This window comes from Mustela lutreola, chromosome 4 (assembly GCF_030435805.1).
Source record: "Mustela lutreola isolate mMusLut2 chromosome 4, mMusLut2.pri, whole genome shotgun sequence".
NCBI lineage: Eukaryota > Metazoa > Chordata > Mammalia > Carnivora > Mustelidae > Mustela > Mustela lutreola.
In genome coordinates this window covers 111980364-111999768 of record NC_081293.1, presented here as the reverse complement: position 1 = coordinate 111999768, position 19405 = coordinate 111980364, and the positions used below count along the sequence as shown (strand labels likewise).

Here is a 19405-nt window from a genome sequence, read left to right as displayed (position 1 = left end):
TGAGACTTAAAAAAAAAATATTGAGAAACTTTTTTAGACTTAGTACCGTGGTCGACTGTTCTGGTCCACAGAGTGACCTAGAAGGCCCCTTATGTAGCCTTTTAGTACCTTCAGATCGAATGAGGAAGACAGGCTCACTCTCCCTGAAACAGCCAGGAAGAGGTCACGAGCTGTAAGTAGGAAGGAAAGCACACAAAGGAGAGACCACGGAGTGTTGTAGTTGTTGGGTAAGGATGAGCTGGCTGGTGGGATTTGGAGCAGGGAAGTGGGAGAACATTCCAGATATGAGAAGGAAACAGATAACAGTAGGAAAAAAGGTAGGTTTAACTTCTACAAACAAGCAACCTCCCACCATTCTCCCTACCTGGACTCCTCTTCCTTATCTACCAGAAACTTCCAAAGATTGGGGGCTGGTCATGGCGCACACATGCAAACAAATGCATCATAAGTTTGTTCTATGATGGAAAATGCTGAGCAGGGAGCAAACTGGGGAGCTGTCCCCTCACACAACAGAGGCAGTGAAAAGCAGGTAATGCTCCCAATAAGGAAGGTATCCTTTTTAAGAAAAAGTTTTTGAATAGTCGACTCCTTAGACTAATAATTTTTGTGATCGTTACAAGCCCAGTACCTCTCAAATTATTAAATAGTCTTTCCGGTGTCTGGTTTATAGTACCTAACAAGCTTCAGAAGAGAAAGTTTATTCTGTGTGCTCTAGAAGAACATGGGCCTTAGGAAGAGAAGCATGAGGCCTCAGGGATGCTTTCTAAAAACAATCTGACGATACACGAGATCTGTTTTACTTCAGCCACAGGCATGAGAAAAAACAGCCTGGGTCTCGCTAAAGATACACATAACGAGAACTGAAGGTACTTAAAAAACACAGAGGGACAAAAACCTCTCTCCCCAAGAAATGTCAGTATGCCCTCCCACTGCTTTGCTGCCCTCTGTTGCAAAGCAGACATCCTCCGGCATGCTCTCTGCTTTGATTTTAGTGTGTGGATATTATTTGTGATGACTGGTTTTTATTGGCATTTTTAAGGAATCAGTCCCAAAAGGAGAGTAGACTAAGGGAACTGTCTGTCATCTCATGCCTGTATATAGTGACTTTGTCCCCTACAAAGCTTAGTAGACTCACTGCTCTGGGCCGCCATGTTTCTAGTGAACCATGACAGGAGATCTGCCTTAAATCTACATGCTCTAAAGTGTGACAGGATAATATCTAACCCTGTGGGCATCAACTACGTTTGGCACAACACAGTAGCGACAGCGTGTTTTTGCCAACTGCAGGGAAAGCGAGATGGGCAAGAAGGCAGGGAGGGGGCCTTTCACAAAAGACAAAGTCCCCGACTTCTCTGCACCCACCTGCCTCCTGCTTTTACTGCTCCCATGTTCCTAAGCGAAGAGAGTGCAAGCCTTTGTTTATAAACAACACCCTCCCCATTCTCTGTAGGTGTCCTTCCCTGAAGAACAGTAAGGAAACGAGGACAAAACAGGCAGAGTTTGGCTTTCTTTGGCCTTCCGCCGGATTTCATTAAACTCACTACTCCATTTCATTTGGCTCCAGAGTTACTCTTTAAAAGCTTCTGGGAAATGAATCTACTTTCACCGTTGGTCTCGGGGTTAATCTTCACCTGGTAAAGTTACTGGAACAAAGGAACATTCTGATTTATACCCAGGGAAGAAATTCTTCTTTTATTTTTTCAACTCCCTCCCGGAATGACTCCTGAATTGCTCCACAGAGAAGGGAGCTTGCGCTTTGAACTGGAACTACGTAAAAAAGAGATGTCCACAATCTATAAAGGGCTCAAATTTGAATACGAAGGCAGGGGAAAGTAGTCCTGATTCTCTATATCCCAGGGAAACCTCTGGAAGCAGGAGTTTTATGGGGGGAATGAGGGGCGGGAGTTGGAGAGGAAGATGATGATGTTTTGATCTGGCCTGACGGGGATACCCATAGGTGCCCAGAGACCAGTTTCACTCCTGCTGGTTCATTCGCAAAGTGAACAGGATCACAGACAAAACAGGGAGCTTTTTCTTCCTATTGCACCACAGCCTTGGGGCCAAACCCTCGCAAACCTTACCATCTCGGCAGCCGCTGAAAGATCCAGACTTTGCAGTTTGCCCGCTAGCTCATCCAGAAGACGGGCCTGCTCCTCTTGCTTTTCCCGGAACTGGGCTTCTCGATCCATCATCAAGTCTTCGACTCGGTCCCGGGTGAGCGCCGACTGCTCCACGGTGCTGTTGGGGTCCATGGTGGAGGCGTTCACCCTCTCCTCTGCCTCCAGGGACATCTGGAAGTACTTGGTAATGCTGTCCAGGGCACCTACGGCACGGAACGCAATGGCCCGCAGTGAAATCTCTCGTGCTCAGCCTCGGGGAGCGATGCCCGTCTCTGGCGTCTGCCCGCCCTACATTTACTGTATGGTTTTGCTCTAAAATTCAAGGACAAAATCTTTAGGAAGAAACATAACTCTCCCCTCAAGCAATGGCTACCCTTCGTCCCACAGGCAGCTATTCTGGCTCTGGAGGGTGCCAAACATCTGGATGCACAATTACCGATCGTGCAGATGTTCCTGCACACAGCCAGTCTTCCAGCTCTTTCTCAATAGCCAACAGCGGAGGCAGCCCGCACATGACACATCCAGATTTATTTTTTTCTCTTTTCCTAGTCATTTAACTATTGAGATCCACTCAGATGGCCAGTAGGACATACATAAAGCAGGACAGCCTATTGTGGCTTTGAGGACCCAGCCAGGAAAACAAAAGGATCGTGCGTAAAATAGGAGGGTTAGTGGGATCTGACGCTGCAAAGATTGTTTCCTGACCAGGCAACATTCTTGAACATAAAAGAATTTGCTGAAGTGTAATTTCTAAACTACTCAAAAGAGCCCATCTCCAAGAAACACCAAGGAGATTAAACCATCCACTGAAAACAAACCAGGAACCAGCTTGCCCAGTGAAATCTCTCCCGTGTCTTGGGCTCCCCGAGTCCCAGGTCCTCCATCTGTAAGCGGGGACTCTAATCCTTATCTGTGCCAGAGACTCAGTGAGCAAAAGCTCTAAGATTATTACAAAGCACTAAACGTTATGCTGGAAGTGCTGGACTAGAGGGGCCAGACAGTGGGTTACAGCCATTGTGCAGGACTGTGTATTTGCACAAAAAATGCTCACCCCGAATATCTGAGTTTTTTATAAATTCCAATTGCTCAGCAAGCTCTTTCACTGTGTTGTCTAGGCTTTCCGCTTCTGACTGCAGAGACTCTAGCTGGCTGGCTGTGCTGTTGCTTTGTGAAGCCGTGTCGGACAGCTGCACCTCGACCTGAGCCATCTTTTCTGAAACATCTTTGGTTAATTTCCTGTAAAGAGGAGAAGTTTGCCAATGTAAAAATAAACCAAAGGGGAGTTCTGAAGTCCCGTTTCTCTATTTTCCATAAATACCATACCCCTTCTCTGGAATTTCAAACCAATTCCGAACTTTCTATTTCCAAGTCCTGGTTTTATTCTCTTCCTCATTAAGAGGTTGTATCAGATCTAACAACTTTTCTTTCTTCAAAAACAGAAGCGCCCATCGGCGGTGTTGTGGAAGAAGTGTCCTGAAGGGATTCTGAGCACCTGAGCTGAGGTCCAGGGCACGGAGCTCCGGCTCTGAATGTGAGCAGCGTCAAGCCCACACAGTCCCACAAACTCAAAAGACATAAGTGACTCCAGTGTAGAATTATGCCTCCCAGCCACCTGCCAAAAATGCTCTTATCGGAACCTCAGGGATCACCTTCAAGATGGGACACTCAGAAAGGAAGTCTTACAGCTACCAGGAACCAGGGGAGCCACCCACAGGAGCTTTTCGCATGCTTCTGCCGGATACAAGGTCCCATCCAAGGTCCCACCTGCTTCTACCAACAAGCAGCCCTTTATTTCTCATAAGAAAGAGGTAATATCAACCAGGATGGGCTGCAATATGACAGTATTTCACTTGGAATCTAAACCCAGCTGTATTTTCTTCTGTATTTCACATCTCCAAAGCTGTGTTTTAGGCATCTATTTCGTTGCGTGCGTAATCACAAAGAAAGTAATATTTGAGAAGACCTCAGCTCTGGACTTTACTGGGTCACCTAATTCAGTGTTTCCTCGGGGAAATACTAGTCAGTGTAAAACACTGGGAAAATGTAGGGGGACTGAAAGGCTGGGGGCCATTTGAAAATGTCATTTAAGGCCGAGATAAAACCATGAACCAACTCAAAAGAGCACTTAAAAGGATTTGTAGGTTAAAGTACATTTTATAAACCCAACCACTTCTTCGGAGACAATTATAATATAGTTTCTTTCTTCAGTGCTTTCTTCTGTTCACCTGCTGATTCACAGAAGGCTTTTATTTCTTCTCAGCTCTCCTACAATGTTATGATTTTTAAAAGAAATCAAATCTAATACTGTGTATTTTTTTAAAATGCCACTTTGGATCCTAAGACACCTATCTTCGGATGTTGTGTTGAAAAAAGATTAACGAAACCAGTTTCCCTGAGATGACTACAATCTCTCCGATTAGAGGACTAGTGAGGGTAGCAACAGAGCCATTCCAGGAATGTGATCTCTCCTCTGGCAGGCTCTCAAAGGACACCCAGCTTGTTTTGTTCTCCCTTGGGTGCATGAGACCAAGGCCAAGAATCAGGTCCTAAATGGGCTTATGCTCGGATCACAGCCTTCCAGAACTTGTTATCGCTATGTGTTAGGAGACTGAGCGATACACCATCTTTTTAATGAGCTAAAATTCCTCATTAACTGCATTATCACTCCACATCAGACATTTCCTAACAGTCTGGTCCACCACATGGTCTTGGACATAAAACCCCCCGCTTGAAACCAAGGGACCGGCTACTTAAAATCTAGAAGGTTCAGGAAGGACCTCCCACAAGGTGCCTGAGCGCATGTCAGTTGTTCCCTTGCTGCTGCTTACAGCGTGGAGATGAAAAGTCCGTCTGGCTTCCTAGAGAGGCGGATTCCAGTCCCATCACACAGAAAATGTGCAAGAGGAAGCCAGGACGTTTGGGAGCAGGAGAAATGGTTGAAAAATGATCCCTGAGAACTTGAGAACTCAGAATTCAGTTCACTCTGCTATCACTGGCAAAATAGACACTTGGCGGAGAGGATTACCCAGAAGAGGGCTAGGAGGGGAATTTTTCACTGCAGAGAATTCGTTACAATTAGAGAAGGCAGAGCCGCAGAAAGAACTTGGAAATAGGGTCTTGCTATGGGAATGGTTTTCCTCACTAGGAGTGAAACATAGTAACAATGACTTCTATTCATGGTGTTTTTGGCAATTACACTATCATTTCACAGATCAAAGCTGCTGCTGCTCTGTAAGGTAAAGGTAAGTGCTGCCTTCCCCTCCTCCATAGGAGGGAAGAGAGACACGGCCTAGTGGACGGAGTCCTTCATACACTCCAACCTAGCAACTAACCCAAGCTACAACTCATTTACGTATCCTCTGTCTCCGAAGCCAATGTTCTTGTCACTCCACTAGTTTGGAGCCGTCTGCAAAGAGGGGTGCTGAGTGGAACCCGTGCACATTCCATTCCGCCGTGTGCACAGTTTGGTGCATGTTCACTCACCCAAATGCCCAGAGCGAAGATTGCTGGAAAGCCAGTGACCCGGTACCTGTTTTCATTCACAGGGCCAACCATGCCTTCTGATGGAGGTGCCCAGTCTGGGCATATCTCCTCAGGCTGAACCAATACTCAGGGACTACTTACTCCGCCTCCTCAAAGAGATCCCCGATGTTTTTCAGCGGCTCCGCGGCGGGGCTCTGGGCCAGGATATCTCTGATCTCGTTGACTTTTTTCTCCACCGAGTCCACGGTCTCTCGGTACGGCCCAATCACCCCGCTAATCTTCAGGGCCTTGGCTTTCTCCAGGAACTTCTGGGTCCGATTGGTCAACTCCGCGATGATCGCATCCCAGAGAGCAAAGCAGTGGTGGCAGGGAGCGCAGTCTGGGAAGACGCCCGAGTACCCTCGCGTGCACTTATCACAGCGTGGACCCTCGACCCCCTCGACACAGATGCACTGGCCAGTGGACTGGTCACACTGTGGTGTCTCAATGCCCCTGGGGTCACAGTCGCAGGCTGGAAGGGAAACAGCACTGGTTCATCCACCAGATCACAAACCTCTGCGACAAGACTTGGCATCTGGAAGCCGCGGTCGCGGTTTCAGCAAAGACTCTCGGAGAGACCAGGGCAGCGTCGTCCTCCAACACAGGCACTATCTTGACTCTCGCTAAACACTTAATAACAGCAGTGGCAGTCATTTTTTTTTTTTTTTTTTACAATGACCCTTAGTATGCCTGGCATCTACACGCATCATGTCACTGAACCCTATGGGACAGGTGACTTGTCCCAAGTCTCACGGCCAGGAAATGGCCGGGCCGGGTTTCAAGTTCAGCCTGTTGCAACTCCAGTTGTTTCCATTCTCTGCACCAAGCACAGGGTTAAGGGGCATTCAGCCTTTGCCAGCTGAGGTTCTAACTTCATTTTTGGTATAGGCATGCAATGGGCATTTACACACCCTACAAGACAAAAATCCTTCTCCTAAAAAAGCAAGTTTGACTCTTATAAAACACAATACGTTCATAGTCTCATAGGAGTGTTGTAAAACTGTCTTGGTCTCTGAAAGATGTTCTAGTGAAACATCTTCCAGAACCAGTCTCATAGATGGTCCTGAGATTTGCTCACTAGCCTCTAACCCTCCAAACCCAGAGAGATGCATCTGTCGCCCATTCATGAGACCCTCATCACAACCTGCCTTTTATCACTATTTTAATTCTCACTGCCTTCGTTGGCCAACACCACTCCCTGAGCAGCAAGTCTGAGGAGGGCAGCGATGGGGTCAGAAGGCTTCAGGTGCCTGTGGCTGCGAATCTTGCCTTCCCCACACCCCAGCTATGTCACTCTGAGCTGTGCACTGAGAAAACTGAGTCACCGACTTCCCATCTGTAAAATGAGGTCATAATTATACCTACCCCATAGGCTAGCTTTCAGGATTTTTGGAATAGTTTAATTCCAAAGTGCTTAGAGGAATGCCCAGTTCATAGTACTTGATAAACATTTGTATTATCATGACTGACTGACTTACTTACTTTCTTTCTTTCTTTCTTTCTTTTTCTTTCTTTGTCAGAGAGAGAGAGAGAGAAAGAGCGAACACAGGCAGGCAGAGCAGCAGCAGAAGCAGAGGGAGAAGCAGGCTCCCTGCCGAGCAAGGAGCCTGATGTGGAACTCGATCCCAGGATACTGGGATCACAACGTGAGCCGAGGGCAGCTGCTCAACCAACTGAGCCACCTAGGCGTTTCTTATCATGACTTTCTATCAATCATCCAAGTGTCTGGTAGTTTCCTGCCCAGAGTGTTGCTTGACCACATTTCCACTGGGGGAAAAAAAAAGCTGTAATTATGGCATTAGGTTTTTCTTTGTATCCTTGCCAATAACACCAGGATTTTTTCAAAGATTTAAATTACTGAATATTCCAGTCTTCAGACTTTGGGTTGAAAACACAGCATGGCCTTAGTGCCTTGGGTTTTCAAAACTCAACTTTCTTTCCCTTTATGCGTATTGTTTCTTTCCAAGCACTTCTAGCGTTTCATTTTTTTCCTCTGTTTTTTGGGGTCATTCTTAGGAGTCAGGGAGCAGCTTGAGTGAGCTGTGAGTAACTTCAAGTGTGTCCTCTACACCATTATTTCTAGGAGATGTTCCTGGAGAGAAGGCTTCCATGATCAGTAAGTTAAGGGAAGACAGTCTCCTCTGGAAGATTCCAAACAAACTTCAGCACATCGAAGGCTCAAAGGAGTTTGGCAGGAGAAACCTTGTTTCATGTTGTTTTTACCCAGTTGTATGCCGAACTCCTTTGACCCCAGAATCTTTTCCTAGTGGAGGAGTGAGAGAGAAGAGAGAAGTTGAGACACCCTAGAGAAACACGGAAGAGATAATGGGAAACGTGTCTGAAACCACCACCTTCATCAGTTTCTGAGGCTCAGAAGAAGAAGAAGAAATTTGATGATGAAGAGTTTACATTGTTTAAATTTTAAAAATGGATTCCTGTCATTTGGTAAAATTCAGTCACCTTTCGGAAAGCTAGAAATTCCGTGGGTCATCTAGGTCCCAGCCATTCACACTGGGGCGTACATCAGAATCACCCGGAGGGTTCACGAAACAGTCTGCTTCCCCACCCCCGACCCTCCACATTGGAATCTGAATCCTGAGCTCTGGGGTGGGACCTGAGGATTGGTCTTTCTAACAGTTGTCAGGTGCTGCAGACACAGACCTGTTGGTTCCCCTCCTGTTCTAGCCTTCCTTCTGTAGGTCAGTGTGCTTGTAGGGGTGAGAGGGGAGGAGGGCAGGAGGGGGAGAATGGGGAATGGAAGCAGGGAGGGAGGATATAAGAGAATTTGTTCATCCCTCAGGGGGCGGAGCTGGAGCGGAGTCATGACTCTGGAAGCTGACCAACGTAGGCAGAGGCACAAACCTAGTGACCTATGCAGGAAGAGGAATGCTTGACACCATTTGTAAACGATGGGATTGCTCAGTCTGCCCCCGTCCCCAATCCCAGCGAGCAGAGCCATGCGGGGCCTAAGTGGCCCAGGAGACGGGCGCCTTATCCTCTCTCCAAGACTTGGGGTGACTGAGGCAGATGCTTTTAATCTGTTTAGAAAATTCTTTCCCATAGATAATGCAAAAACACACATTGATTCAGTCCTAAAGAGGTTCTTACTGGATTCATACTTGGGGCAAGAGATGGGTGCGTATATTCTCTAATTTCTCTAATAATTTTTCACTTTCTGGCTCTCATTTTGTCATGGGCATCCTTGGGTGGGAAGAACACGGGCCTCGAACTGTAGTGTTTAGAAGGCAAGTGCACCCCCAAGAAGGCTTTTCTCCCTCTCTGGGGCTAGGGCTGCAGTGCAGGCCAGGGCTCCAAGGACAGGCAGAACCCCGGCTCTCTCCAGAAGCAGGACTGGGTTAGCGGAACTGATCAACATCGCTTTCCTCTAACTGAAATGTAGACTCAAATCTCACAGATGGAGGGACTAGGGTTTCATCACTGAAAACTTTCAGCCTGAACTTTTTCCGGAAGGTCATCGAAGGACTACACTGTATCAGGTTTTCAGGCTGAAGTGGGAGACCCCTAAGCTCCCGTGTTCTCATGTTCCCTTCTCTGACTGCTGCGCCTGTCCTGGGGATGCCAGGGAGGCGAGCACGGGAAGGCCCACCTGTACCGCCTGGCATAAAGGCCACCCCCAGCCCCCTGCAAAGGTTGGTTCTCACCTGATAACTGAAAACATCACAGACGCTGAAATGATGAAGGAGACCCTCCAATCCCAGCTCCCACTCACTGGGACCTAAAACTTACACATGAACCTTGCCTATGGTCTCTGACAAGGCCAGTGGTGGTTCCCCTCTCTTCAGAGAAAAGGCTAGGGGTCCCAGTGGACCGGCAGCTCAGTCCTGTTTTAAGACATGGGATTCTCTGGCAGAGGATCGAAAACTTGCTCTTAGAAAGGAGAAGAAAGTATTTAGCAAACATTGTGGCCTGACCTTTAAGATGAACAAGTCACGAAGGTGAAGACTAGCATTTTAAAAATGAGCCCGTAATCGCTGTAAAGAGCCATAAGAATTCCACCTCCCTCTGTAGATATATTCTCAGGTAGGCGGTAAGTTTCCTCTGTTTTTACTAAATTTAAAACGTGATTTCTAAGAGCTAGGAGCATGAATAAAAATGCACCCTTTTTATAACTATTGAGGCCAAGAAGAAAACACTGGCAAATCAATCCCAGAACAGGAAATGGTAGCCTGTGTGCCTCTCAATCAGTAGGTTTGACTTCCTGCTTTCTTTGCCTCTGTCCTGCTCCTCCTCCAGGTGCCTCTAACAACTGAAGAAAGTCCATCCTCCATGGCCTGGCAGTCAAGGCTCTCAGAGTCTGGTGAGACCGAGTCTCCCCCATGGGTCTCTAGTACATGCGTTCCTGAGGGCTCCCCTGCACCAACCCCCCCCCCCCCCAAGAGCCTTGATGTTATATATCATCCTTATTGTGCTCTAGCCAGAGCAATAATTCCTCTCTGAAACCTGACATCTGGGGTGCCTGGGTGGCGGTGGCTCAGTCAGTTAAGCATCTTCCTTCCGTTCAGGTCATGAGCCCTGAGTCCTGGGATCTTGAGTCCCGCATGGGGCTCCCTGCCCTGTGGGGAGTCTGCTTCTCCCTCTGCCTCTGCCCCTCCTCCTGCTTGTGCTTTCTCTCTCTCTCTCTGGCAAATAGATAAATCTTTAAAAAAGAAATGTGATTTTGCTTTAAATTATCTACCTCCTCAGCCCCACCATGTTATTTCATTTTATTTTATTTCTGGCTTTGCTAAGATGATGTCCGTTTGGAGACAAAAGGTGGGAAGGAATGATTTCACTTGCAGAAATGAGCCACTAGGCTCATCAAACTTTCTCTATAAAAGGCGTGGATAGGAAATAGTTAGGCTTTGCAGGACACAGATTAGATACAAATGTACGGGGAAAGGCAATGGGCTGGGTGCACCACAGCGGTCTTGGTTTGCCTGCCCCTGGCCTGGCCTGGCCTGCAGGGGACACATGTGCTGTGATTAGGATCATATAAGATAAGCTTTTCATCTACTGAGAGTATTTGCGGCCCTCTAGAGAATTGAATTAAATCTGATTTCCCAAGTCATGCAGCAAATAAAGAAAAAGGTAGGTAGCTGTAAACAAATCCCAGCCTGAGAAAAGAATACAAGCATCCTAAAAATTCATGTCTGGGCAAAGGAACGCACTTCATTTTTCCATTAAAAACAATCTGAAATGAGAAACAAGCATGATGGGCCTCTCACCTCTGCCCCACATTTCTCACTTGTGCTGGTTTGAGAGACAACTGGCCTTTTCCAACAGCCAGAGGCCCTCCATTTGCTATCTATGAATCAACAGAAAGATTCCTCGTGTGACCCTTTGACTCCAGAGGGGCACCGTGCAGAGCTCCGCGCTGAGGCTTTCTCCGGCACGTTTGCCGGTGGGTGAATGGGATTCTCTCCATCCCCGGCACAGTGGCAGGCTTGTTCAGACTTGGGACGACTGGCCAAGAGCCCCAACCCGCCTGGACAATAGGAACATTCAACAAGTCCTACGACTAAAGCTCCACTCATTTGTCTTTCTCACGACTACATTTTTTTTCCATAAGGAGGAAACTTCGCCATGACCTTAAGTCTTCCTAGAAGGGTGCTGTTTACCAAGTGGCACCAGAAAGTCTCAGTCTGGGCCATGGAAGATTTGACATTGAAGACTATTTGACAATTAATTACCTATTTTGAGAAAAGTAGGCCCATTCCCATGGTTGCATCTGATTTTGGATGACACCTGTTCTCGTCCGCGCTCACTGTCGGACCCTGTCCCCCCATTTCCATTAGTGACCACATTCCAGTCCCTGCAGAGCTCTGCTCTCCATGTGCTGCTGCATTTCGGCCCCAACCTCATCTGATCATACCAGCCCTGCCCCACTGTCATCCCATTCACCCAAGACCCAGTGGCAGCCACGACCTCCCCACGGCCAAGTCCCAACTCTCTCTCTCTCTCTGTCTCTACAACCACCTTTGTAGTTGAGGACATTTCTCCGGTCCACCCTGGTTGTCCAAAACATTTGGGTCCCCACAGTTTCTTACGTAACAGGCTGATCTTTCTTCTGGACACCACGAAGTAGTCAGTGGACATGGGTGCCATGGATTTCCTCTTCACAAAGTCCCTAATACATGATCCAACTTTCGACCAGAACAAGTTGATACTGTTCCTATGAGCCACAATTGCTCTGGCAGATTTAGAGCTGAACGTTTGAGGATGAAAGGGTGAGGGGTGAAGTTCTGAGTGCTCAGTGAACAATTCTCTGATTGACTAACTCTGGGGAACAGGCTTTTCATGCTCACAAAGCTGACATGGAGTGAAAGGTCAGCAAGCTTCTGCAGCCAATGCTGTTTTGCCAATGACACAGGCTGGTGGAATCAGGCTATACGTGACCCTAGAGCCATGATCTGGAGCAAGTCAAGCCCTTGGGGCATTACGAGATGGAGGAATCTTTGAGAAGAGTGATTAGAGCCCCTGAGAAACCCGATTTTGAACAGGATGTTACTTGTGGGAAACGGGGGAACAGACGTCCCACTGTTATGCCACAGACCTTCTCGTGGAAATGAGAAAACCAGATCCCACAAAGAACCAACATTGAGACTAGTGACTGATGAAGGAAGGAGCACCTGTGGAACAAACCTTAACCTGAGATGTTGGTATAAACCTTCTAGCTAAGCGTCCACTGAAACAAGAGATCATATGCCCGACATTCAGTGCTTGTCCACTCAAGTTTGCCCTACTGTTCAGGAACAGATGGGGGACTGAAGGAACGCATATTGTCTCTGTGTCTGACCTTTGATAGGAGATGCCCAGCGGACCACTAGCTGGGAAGATCTGTATTATTTCTTGCCACAGCTGTCCCCCAAAAAGAAAAAGATCACTTTTTATTTAGAGTCCAATGGGGACCTACAATTTCAGATATGCCCCAAGGAAAATATATCAAAGAACGGTTAAAAAACTACAAAGGTTGCTATCCATACTTACAATTTTGAAACGTAGGGAGGAAAACCCAAGCAGGAAAGAAAGACTAGGAAACCAGAGTAGAAACAATCAATGGAAATCCTCCCTGCAAAGGCCTTTGCTTTAAGATCTGAAAAAATATCTGGCAAGTCACAACCAAAATTGCAACAGCACGGAAAATTAAGCAACCCTTATGATCCACATGATTCTAACAAGGCTTTGTTCCGCAGAAAATGTCAAGTTCTCCCTCATACTCCTGCCGTGTCACAAGCCTAAGGGAGAATCTGGCTTTCATTCCCATCTACAGACTTGGAGCTCCTGTCTCCTCCTCCTTGGCCAGGCAGAGCGCTGCTAGGGTGTGGCCCTCCGGTTGCCGTCGTGGGGACCGCTCGCTGATCACTGTCCACACCGGAACCAAACCAAATGGGCTGACCAGAAGCGCCATTTAACTCTGCGTGTGCTGAGAAGGAAGCCACTGGCCCCAAGACCCTGTTCACAGGGGTGGAGAGATCAGTCTGCGGAACTCAGTCGTTAAGGTGAGCCCCTCTGGGTCAGAAGTGTGTCAGAAAGCCACTGTGTGTGTCTCCAGGGTGTGTGCAAGCCCCTGTGCGGGCGCAGACTCCCCTGCCTGGGGACGGAGCAGGGAGTCAGCAGGTCCCCCTTCACCACCTGCCCTTCCATGGGGCTGGATGTCACGGAACCCACAAATCCATTCCCGGGTACCAAAAAGCTGCGACACGTGCCTGCAGCCCCCGGCCCAATCAGCGTCCTCCTGAGGACAGCCCCGCTCCTGGCCTCACCTCGGCACTCCACGTTGGGGTCTCCCCAGAAGAGCTCCTGGCACTCACTGCAGGTGCGGCCTCCGAAGCCGGGCATACACTGACACTGCCCCGTGAACTGCGGCCAGAGAACACAGCTCAGTCAGTCGGGCCGGTGGCCGCTGGGCAATCCACGGTTGCCGTCTCGGTGGCCGGCTGGGACAAGCATGACTCAACTGCCCCAGAAGCCCCCTCCCACTCTGACCTCCCCGCCAACCCCCAGCACTGGGGGCCCAGAGCACAGTTTGCTCTATTTCCAGAGTCCTTCACGCACCGCTAGTGAGCCTAGGCCACCTGCGACCCATCTGGCGTGGGGAGCACGTCACTGTCAGGGTGTCAGGAAGCGACAGCACAACTTACATGGCCCAGTATGGCCACATGCTTCCTTTCAGGCTGTATGGCTAGGTGAAGAGTCTGGACCAGCAGCCAGGTAGTAATGCAAACAGTGCACACCTGTCTATCCTGACGGACATCCTGATGGGGACACCCCACAGCACGGGGCAGCCCGACGAGCCACCTCAGGAAGGCTGATTGCCAATCTGTGCTGTGTTTGCCAAGCTGTATGCCCTGACTGCGAGGCTGCGACCCCACGGAAGTCAGCGAGCCCCTTCTCTAACTGAGGCAAAGCCACCGAGGGTGCTGGCTGCCCCCAGGCTCCTAAAGGGGTGTGTCCTCTCCTTGCCCCCACCACGGCGCCTCACCTCGTTGCAAGACGGCCCGAAGGAATGAGCAGGATCACAGCTGCACGGGTCACAGCCGGTGCCGCTGGCCAGCTGCCAGGTGTTGGGTGCACAGCGGTCACAGTTCTGCCCAACCACGTTGGGGAGACACAAGCACTGGCCCGTGGCTTTGTCGCACTGGCAGTCAGAGCCGTTGCAGTGCTGCTGCACCGTCCCCAAGTAATTGCAGACACACTCTGAAAGCAAACGGTAAGATCCGATTCACTTAGCCTCAACACGGTCAGAAAATCCGTGACACACACAGATGATACGAGAGGTAGCTACGTCCTCATGGCTAAGATCTTCCCTCCCAGGTTTTGGCCTAGAAATGCAAACAAGAGAGGAAGGAATGGGGGCGCCTGGGGGGCTGTCAGCTAAGTGTCTGCCTTTGGCTCAGGTCATGATCTCGGGGTCCTGGGATCCAGCCCGTCATCGGGCTCCCTGTTCTGCCAGTAATCTGCCTCTCCCTCTGCCTGCTACTTCCCCTGTTTGTGCTCTGCCTGTCAAATAAGTAAAATATATCTTAGGGGGAAAAAAAAGAGGGAAAGGAAAGGAGGGGAGTACAAAAAAAGAAACCCCAAGAAACCAAAAAACAAAAATAAAAACACAACTCAAACCCACCAAAAAAACCAAAACCACAAACCAAAAACAAACAAACAAAACAAAACCCCACTAAAACGCTGTTCTTCAGTTCTTACGATGTAGACAGTTCTGACATTTCCCAGGCAGACGGGCGCAAGGACACACTTGGCCTAGCAGCATTTCTGAAATAGTTCATCAGCTGCTGGCAAATCGTGTTAAAACTGAGAACTTGACTGGAAATGACACACACGAAAAAATGTATGCTGTGGGACTTCAGCTCTGAGGACTTCAAACCCTCAGCAGGGAGCAGCGGTGACGAATGTGTCAGACAAAGCAGGTAGAGGCCCTGCGAGTTGGTTAGGGAATCCCGTCCTGCCACTCCTCCGCATTCCACACGTGTCTATACCAACAGTGGGGCCTGAGGGGGCAGCAGCCTTGGGAGGAGAGGCAGGGTGATCTGATAAGACAGAAAGGAGGAGTTCTGGAAGAGACACCACGGAGATGCTCCTTCCTTCTTCCCCTTAGGCGGGAAGGCTCTGTCCACCAACGGCAGGAGGACGGGGCCGGCCGGAGTGAGTACTTAGGACCTCTATCGTGTGACTCCTTCAGGCACTGAGCCTTATCTTGGGACTTGAATTCCTACCAGAAAATGAAGATGTAACCAAAAAAAAAAAGGGGGGGGGATGTCAATCATATCTTCCTTTTGTCAGAGAAAAAGCTTGGCAGGTGTTTTCCCAGACAAAACAGACACCTGAAGATGAACGTCTCCCCCATAGTGAAGAAGGTGGTGGAAATCTCTGGAAAGGAGGGCAAACGGAAGCTGAGCTTACTGCGACAGTCCTGCCGGAGGGCATCCCCGTAGTACCCGGACCGGCAGAGCTGGCACTGCTCCCCCTCCGTGTGGTACAGGCACCTGAGGCACCTCCCCGTCTCCTTGTCGCAGGCTTCCGGGTCCGTCGTGTCGATGTTGTGGTGACACTGGCAGGGCTGACAGGAGCCCCCCATATCCGAGGGATTGCCGAAGAAGCCCGGGGCACAGTCGTCACACCTGGAGCCTAGGGACCGAGCACAAGCCATTCAGCCTGCTGACACACACATCCGGTCCCCCCCGACATTCCTGGCGACAGCGCCGACGCAGGTCCTCACCAAGCCTGGGGTGACCGCGTCATTAGCGGGGAAGGAGGGCTTGGAATCTGTGCCAGTACTTCTGAGCCGTGGACAGGCATCGCTAATACCAGAATCCGTGGGTCAAAGAGGAAGTTAAAGGGAGAGCTCACAAGTACGTGGCCTCCTTAAGTGCTGGCAGACTCAAGGAGAACATATCGAGTTCGGCCAGTTCGGCCATCTGGGGGGATGGGCTCTGGTCGCCCTCTGCCCACCACGTGGCCAGATCACCCCGCTGAGCCTCTCCCACCAGGAGCTGGATAAGGGGATCCACTCACGGATTCAAGTGAGCTTGCCGTCCTGCTCTTAGAGCAGCGTCATGGACTCAAGAATTTCCTCTACTCCACACGCCAAACGAGGAAAGGAGCACCTTTGGTATGTCATGTTCCCTTCAGCTTTAATTAAGGATTGTAAACATGACACCACATTGTCTCCCTTTTCATCTTTGTCCTTCTTGGTCAACTAGAACTCAGAAAGACACAGCCTTTCCTCCGGGAGTCCGGACCCTACTTACCAATGTACCCAGGGTCACAGACACAAGCCAGCTGTAAAGTCACAGGGTCCTGATAGCAGCTGCTGGCAAACTGGCGTCCACTCTCGGGACCGTCTGGGCAAGGGCAAGGGCGGCAGTGATCTCCCGACCCGATGATGGGATCGCCATAGTACCCAGCCAAGCACCTGCATCAGTCCCAGAGGAGAGAGGGCCATGAACCACCATTGTAAGAAACGAGTTACAGGAAAGAGTCTCAGAAACCGTGTTCTCTGCTTGGGGACCTTCCCTCCCCATTCCTCATGTTTCCACTTGGAAGATTTTCCAAGGTTCTCTTTGGAAATTTTCCAAGGTTTCCATTGGTTCTCCAATGCCAGCTCCAATCAGAACCCCTTGGAGGGCTCGTTAGAACAGGTCACCGCGTTCATCCCTTCATTTCTGACTTAGTCGGTCCCGCGTGATGCTGATGCTGTTGGTCTGGGGATCACGTGAGCCGGCGCGCTGTGTTAGGAACCTCACTCCCTCCTCCCCAAGCAGCAGAGGTACCTCTCCTCCCGTGCATCCTGTTGTCCTCTCGGCTGCCTGCCTGCCCTGACTCACATTACAGAGTCTGGGGAAGGAGGTGGGGGCTGCCAGGGGGGTGCTGGAAGGCATGTGTGGTTGTGTCTGTCTGCCCACACCGGTACACTACAACTTCAGAGAAACTTCTCTAGTAACAAACTATAGAAATGATCCCTGAAAGTATAGTCTTGTCTGCCCACACCGGGAAGAGGTGACGAGTGAGCAAGCCCACGGTGGCCTGTTCCGCGTTCTAGCCTTTACCAGCAGCCAAGCTGACAAGGGTGCTCTCCAGCTGTAGGACTCCTGTGTCTATCTGTTAGGGGCGTTTAAACTAGGAGAGGCACGAGGGACGTCATTTATCAGCCCCCACCTCCTCCCCTCACGGATCAGGGATCCACGGAGGTTCAATGGCTCACAAGGCTTTACACAGCAGATAGCAATGAGCCAAGCTCTGAATCCAGCCTCCTGAATTGTAGCAAGGAATTCTATGTGATGCTGCTCTTTAACACGACTAATTCGCTTGCTTTTCCTCCCTGTAACAAAGGGGGAAGGGGCTTGGAGATCATCAGATCCAACCTAGTTATTCTACCAGCAGACGGCTGGACACTCGGAGAGGTGAGCTAACTTGCCCAGGGCTTTGCAACAGGCTAGGAGCAGAACTGAACCTAAGCTCTGATTTTCAATTCATTTTGTTTTTCATGGTTTTTATTATTTGGGTATTTTTTTGGTGGGGAGGGGTATTTTTGCTTTTTTTCTTTTGAAATGGGTAATTTTTTTTTTTTAAATGGGGTACGGGAGGGAGATGAAGAAATAGAAGGGAAACTGTTCAGAGGAAATTAACCTTCTACTTAATCAGACACAGACAGGACACAAGAACATGTTTTCCAGTTATAGGCTGGGAAAGTCAGCAGAGATGAAGTAATTTGGTCCAACGGGCTCTGAGAAAGTTTTCTAGGGGGCCTTTCTAGGTGAAATAAATCCAGATACCTCATGACAAGAAACTGAGTTTTCATTTCCTGCCTCTCCCTCCTCTTCCCCCCTTGAGAATGAGCTGAGCCTAGAGCGGCTGCTCAAATTCACAGGACTGCAACTCCGATCGTCTTGGAATGAAGAAAAGAGTGATGAAAAGTTGGCTCACAGAATCCCAGATATTTTAATAAAGCTTTGTCATCCCCACGTAGGGCTTTCACATTTTTCCTATGAGAAACAAAGTGCTTTACAAAGAAAACCTAACACCATCACAAATATCGAGCCAGCTCTCCTCACGGGGGGGATGCTCGTCTTGCCACATTGCCCCCTCCCCCCCCGCCCCGCTCCGCCCCACCCCTGGATTTCACAGCTGCCCAGTGGACGACCACCTGGGTTCCCTCCCTCACCTTCCTGTTCTTTCTAATCTGATTTTCTCATCTGTCTCTTTTAAACTTACTCTACACTTCCCAAAGAACAATAACGAAAATCTTAATGCAGTAAACAAGAGATGACATCAATATGTTAATTTCTTCCTTTCAAGTCTCGTATAACTGTTTCCTTATTATCTTCTTAAATGGCGATTTCTTGGTGGAAAGGAATAATTTTTATTCAAAGGAGTAGTTACTGGAACCTCCACATTCTTTTTTTTTTTTTTAAGATTTATTTTTTTTGAGAAAGAGGGAGAGCAAGCATACAGAGGGAGAGGCAGAAGCAGACTCCCCCACTGAGCCCAGAGCCCGATGCTCCCAGGACCCTGAGATCACAACCTGAGCTGAAGGCAGACGCCTACCCGACTGAGCCACCCAGGAGACCCCAGAACCTCCAGATTCTTGAACAGCACTCCAGCACAGAGTTGAAAACCCCGTATTTGCTTCCATGCACATCGCCCCAACATAAGCTAATCATATATTCAATTTCCACTGGCAATTTCTCTTTCATCTGATGAACAATTTTTGCACTGAGGCATTTGCTGACATTTTAAAAACAAAAGTCCCAGATAGAGTGGACGGATGTTAATTGAAGTGAAAGGTGAGGACCATCACTCCAAAAAAAAATCAGTTTTTGTCGCAGATCTGTCTTTCATCAGTAATGAACAGTGTAAGTCAGCATGTAATTTCATCACGTGGATTGTTAGCTACTGAGCTTGACCGTAATGTTATTTGGGGGCACATTCTAGGTTCTCTTTTGCTCTATCTAGTGCAGTGTGCTCTATATCCATAATAATTATTCAATTAACCTGCTAACTGGAGAACAGGTCTCCTTTCTCACATTTTATGTGCCCTCCTGGAAGCTGGAGCAGCATTAAAGTGTCTCAAAAAACAAAGTGGTGTGAAATGCCTAATTCTGTTTGGATCTGGTTTCTACTTTGACCCAAAGGAGGCGTTCACACTTCAGAACGCTCATCCTCGGCGAGAATCTGCTGAGACCGAGGACTTCTGTCCTGATCTAGGCTGACCTCCAGGATGGCGCTCCAAGAGGGGGCAGCTCACGTTTGTT

General features: G+C 49.0%; 1 protein-coding gene and 1 pseudogene across 1 annotated transcript in view; both read right to left on the bottom strand.

The window, feature by feature from the left end:
• LAMB1 (laminin subunit beta 1) overlaps positions 1–19405 on the bottom strand; it is a 67742-nt gene that overhangs the window by 8642 nt on the left and 39695 nt on the right. Inside the window, exons 21-27 of the mRNA XM_059170792.1 lie at positions 16403–16566; positions 15555–15779; positions 14125–14339; positions 13406–13502; positions 5745–6114; positions 3172–3356; positions 2082–2323 (exon numbers count right to left, since the gene is read on the bottom strand). Of these exons, the coding sequence (XP_059026775.1) occupies positions 2082–2323; positions 3172–3356; positions 5745–6114; positions 13406–13502; positions 14125–14339; positions 15555–15779; positions 16403–16566 (1498 nt within the window). The remainder of the gene's footprint in view (positions 1–2081; positions 2324–3171; positions 3357–5744; positions 6115–13405; positions 13503–14124; positions 14340–15554; positions 15780–16402; positions 16567–19405) is intronic.
• Positions 17057–17129, bottom strand: LOC131830863 (small nucleolar RNA U3; annotated as a pseudogene).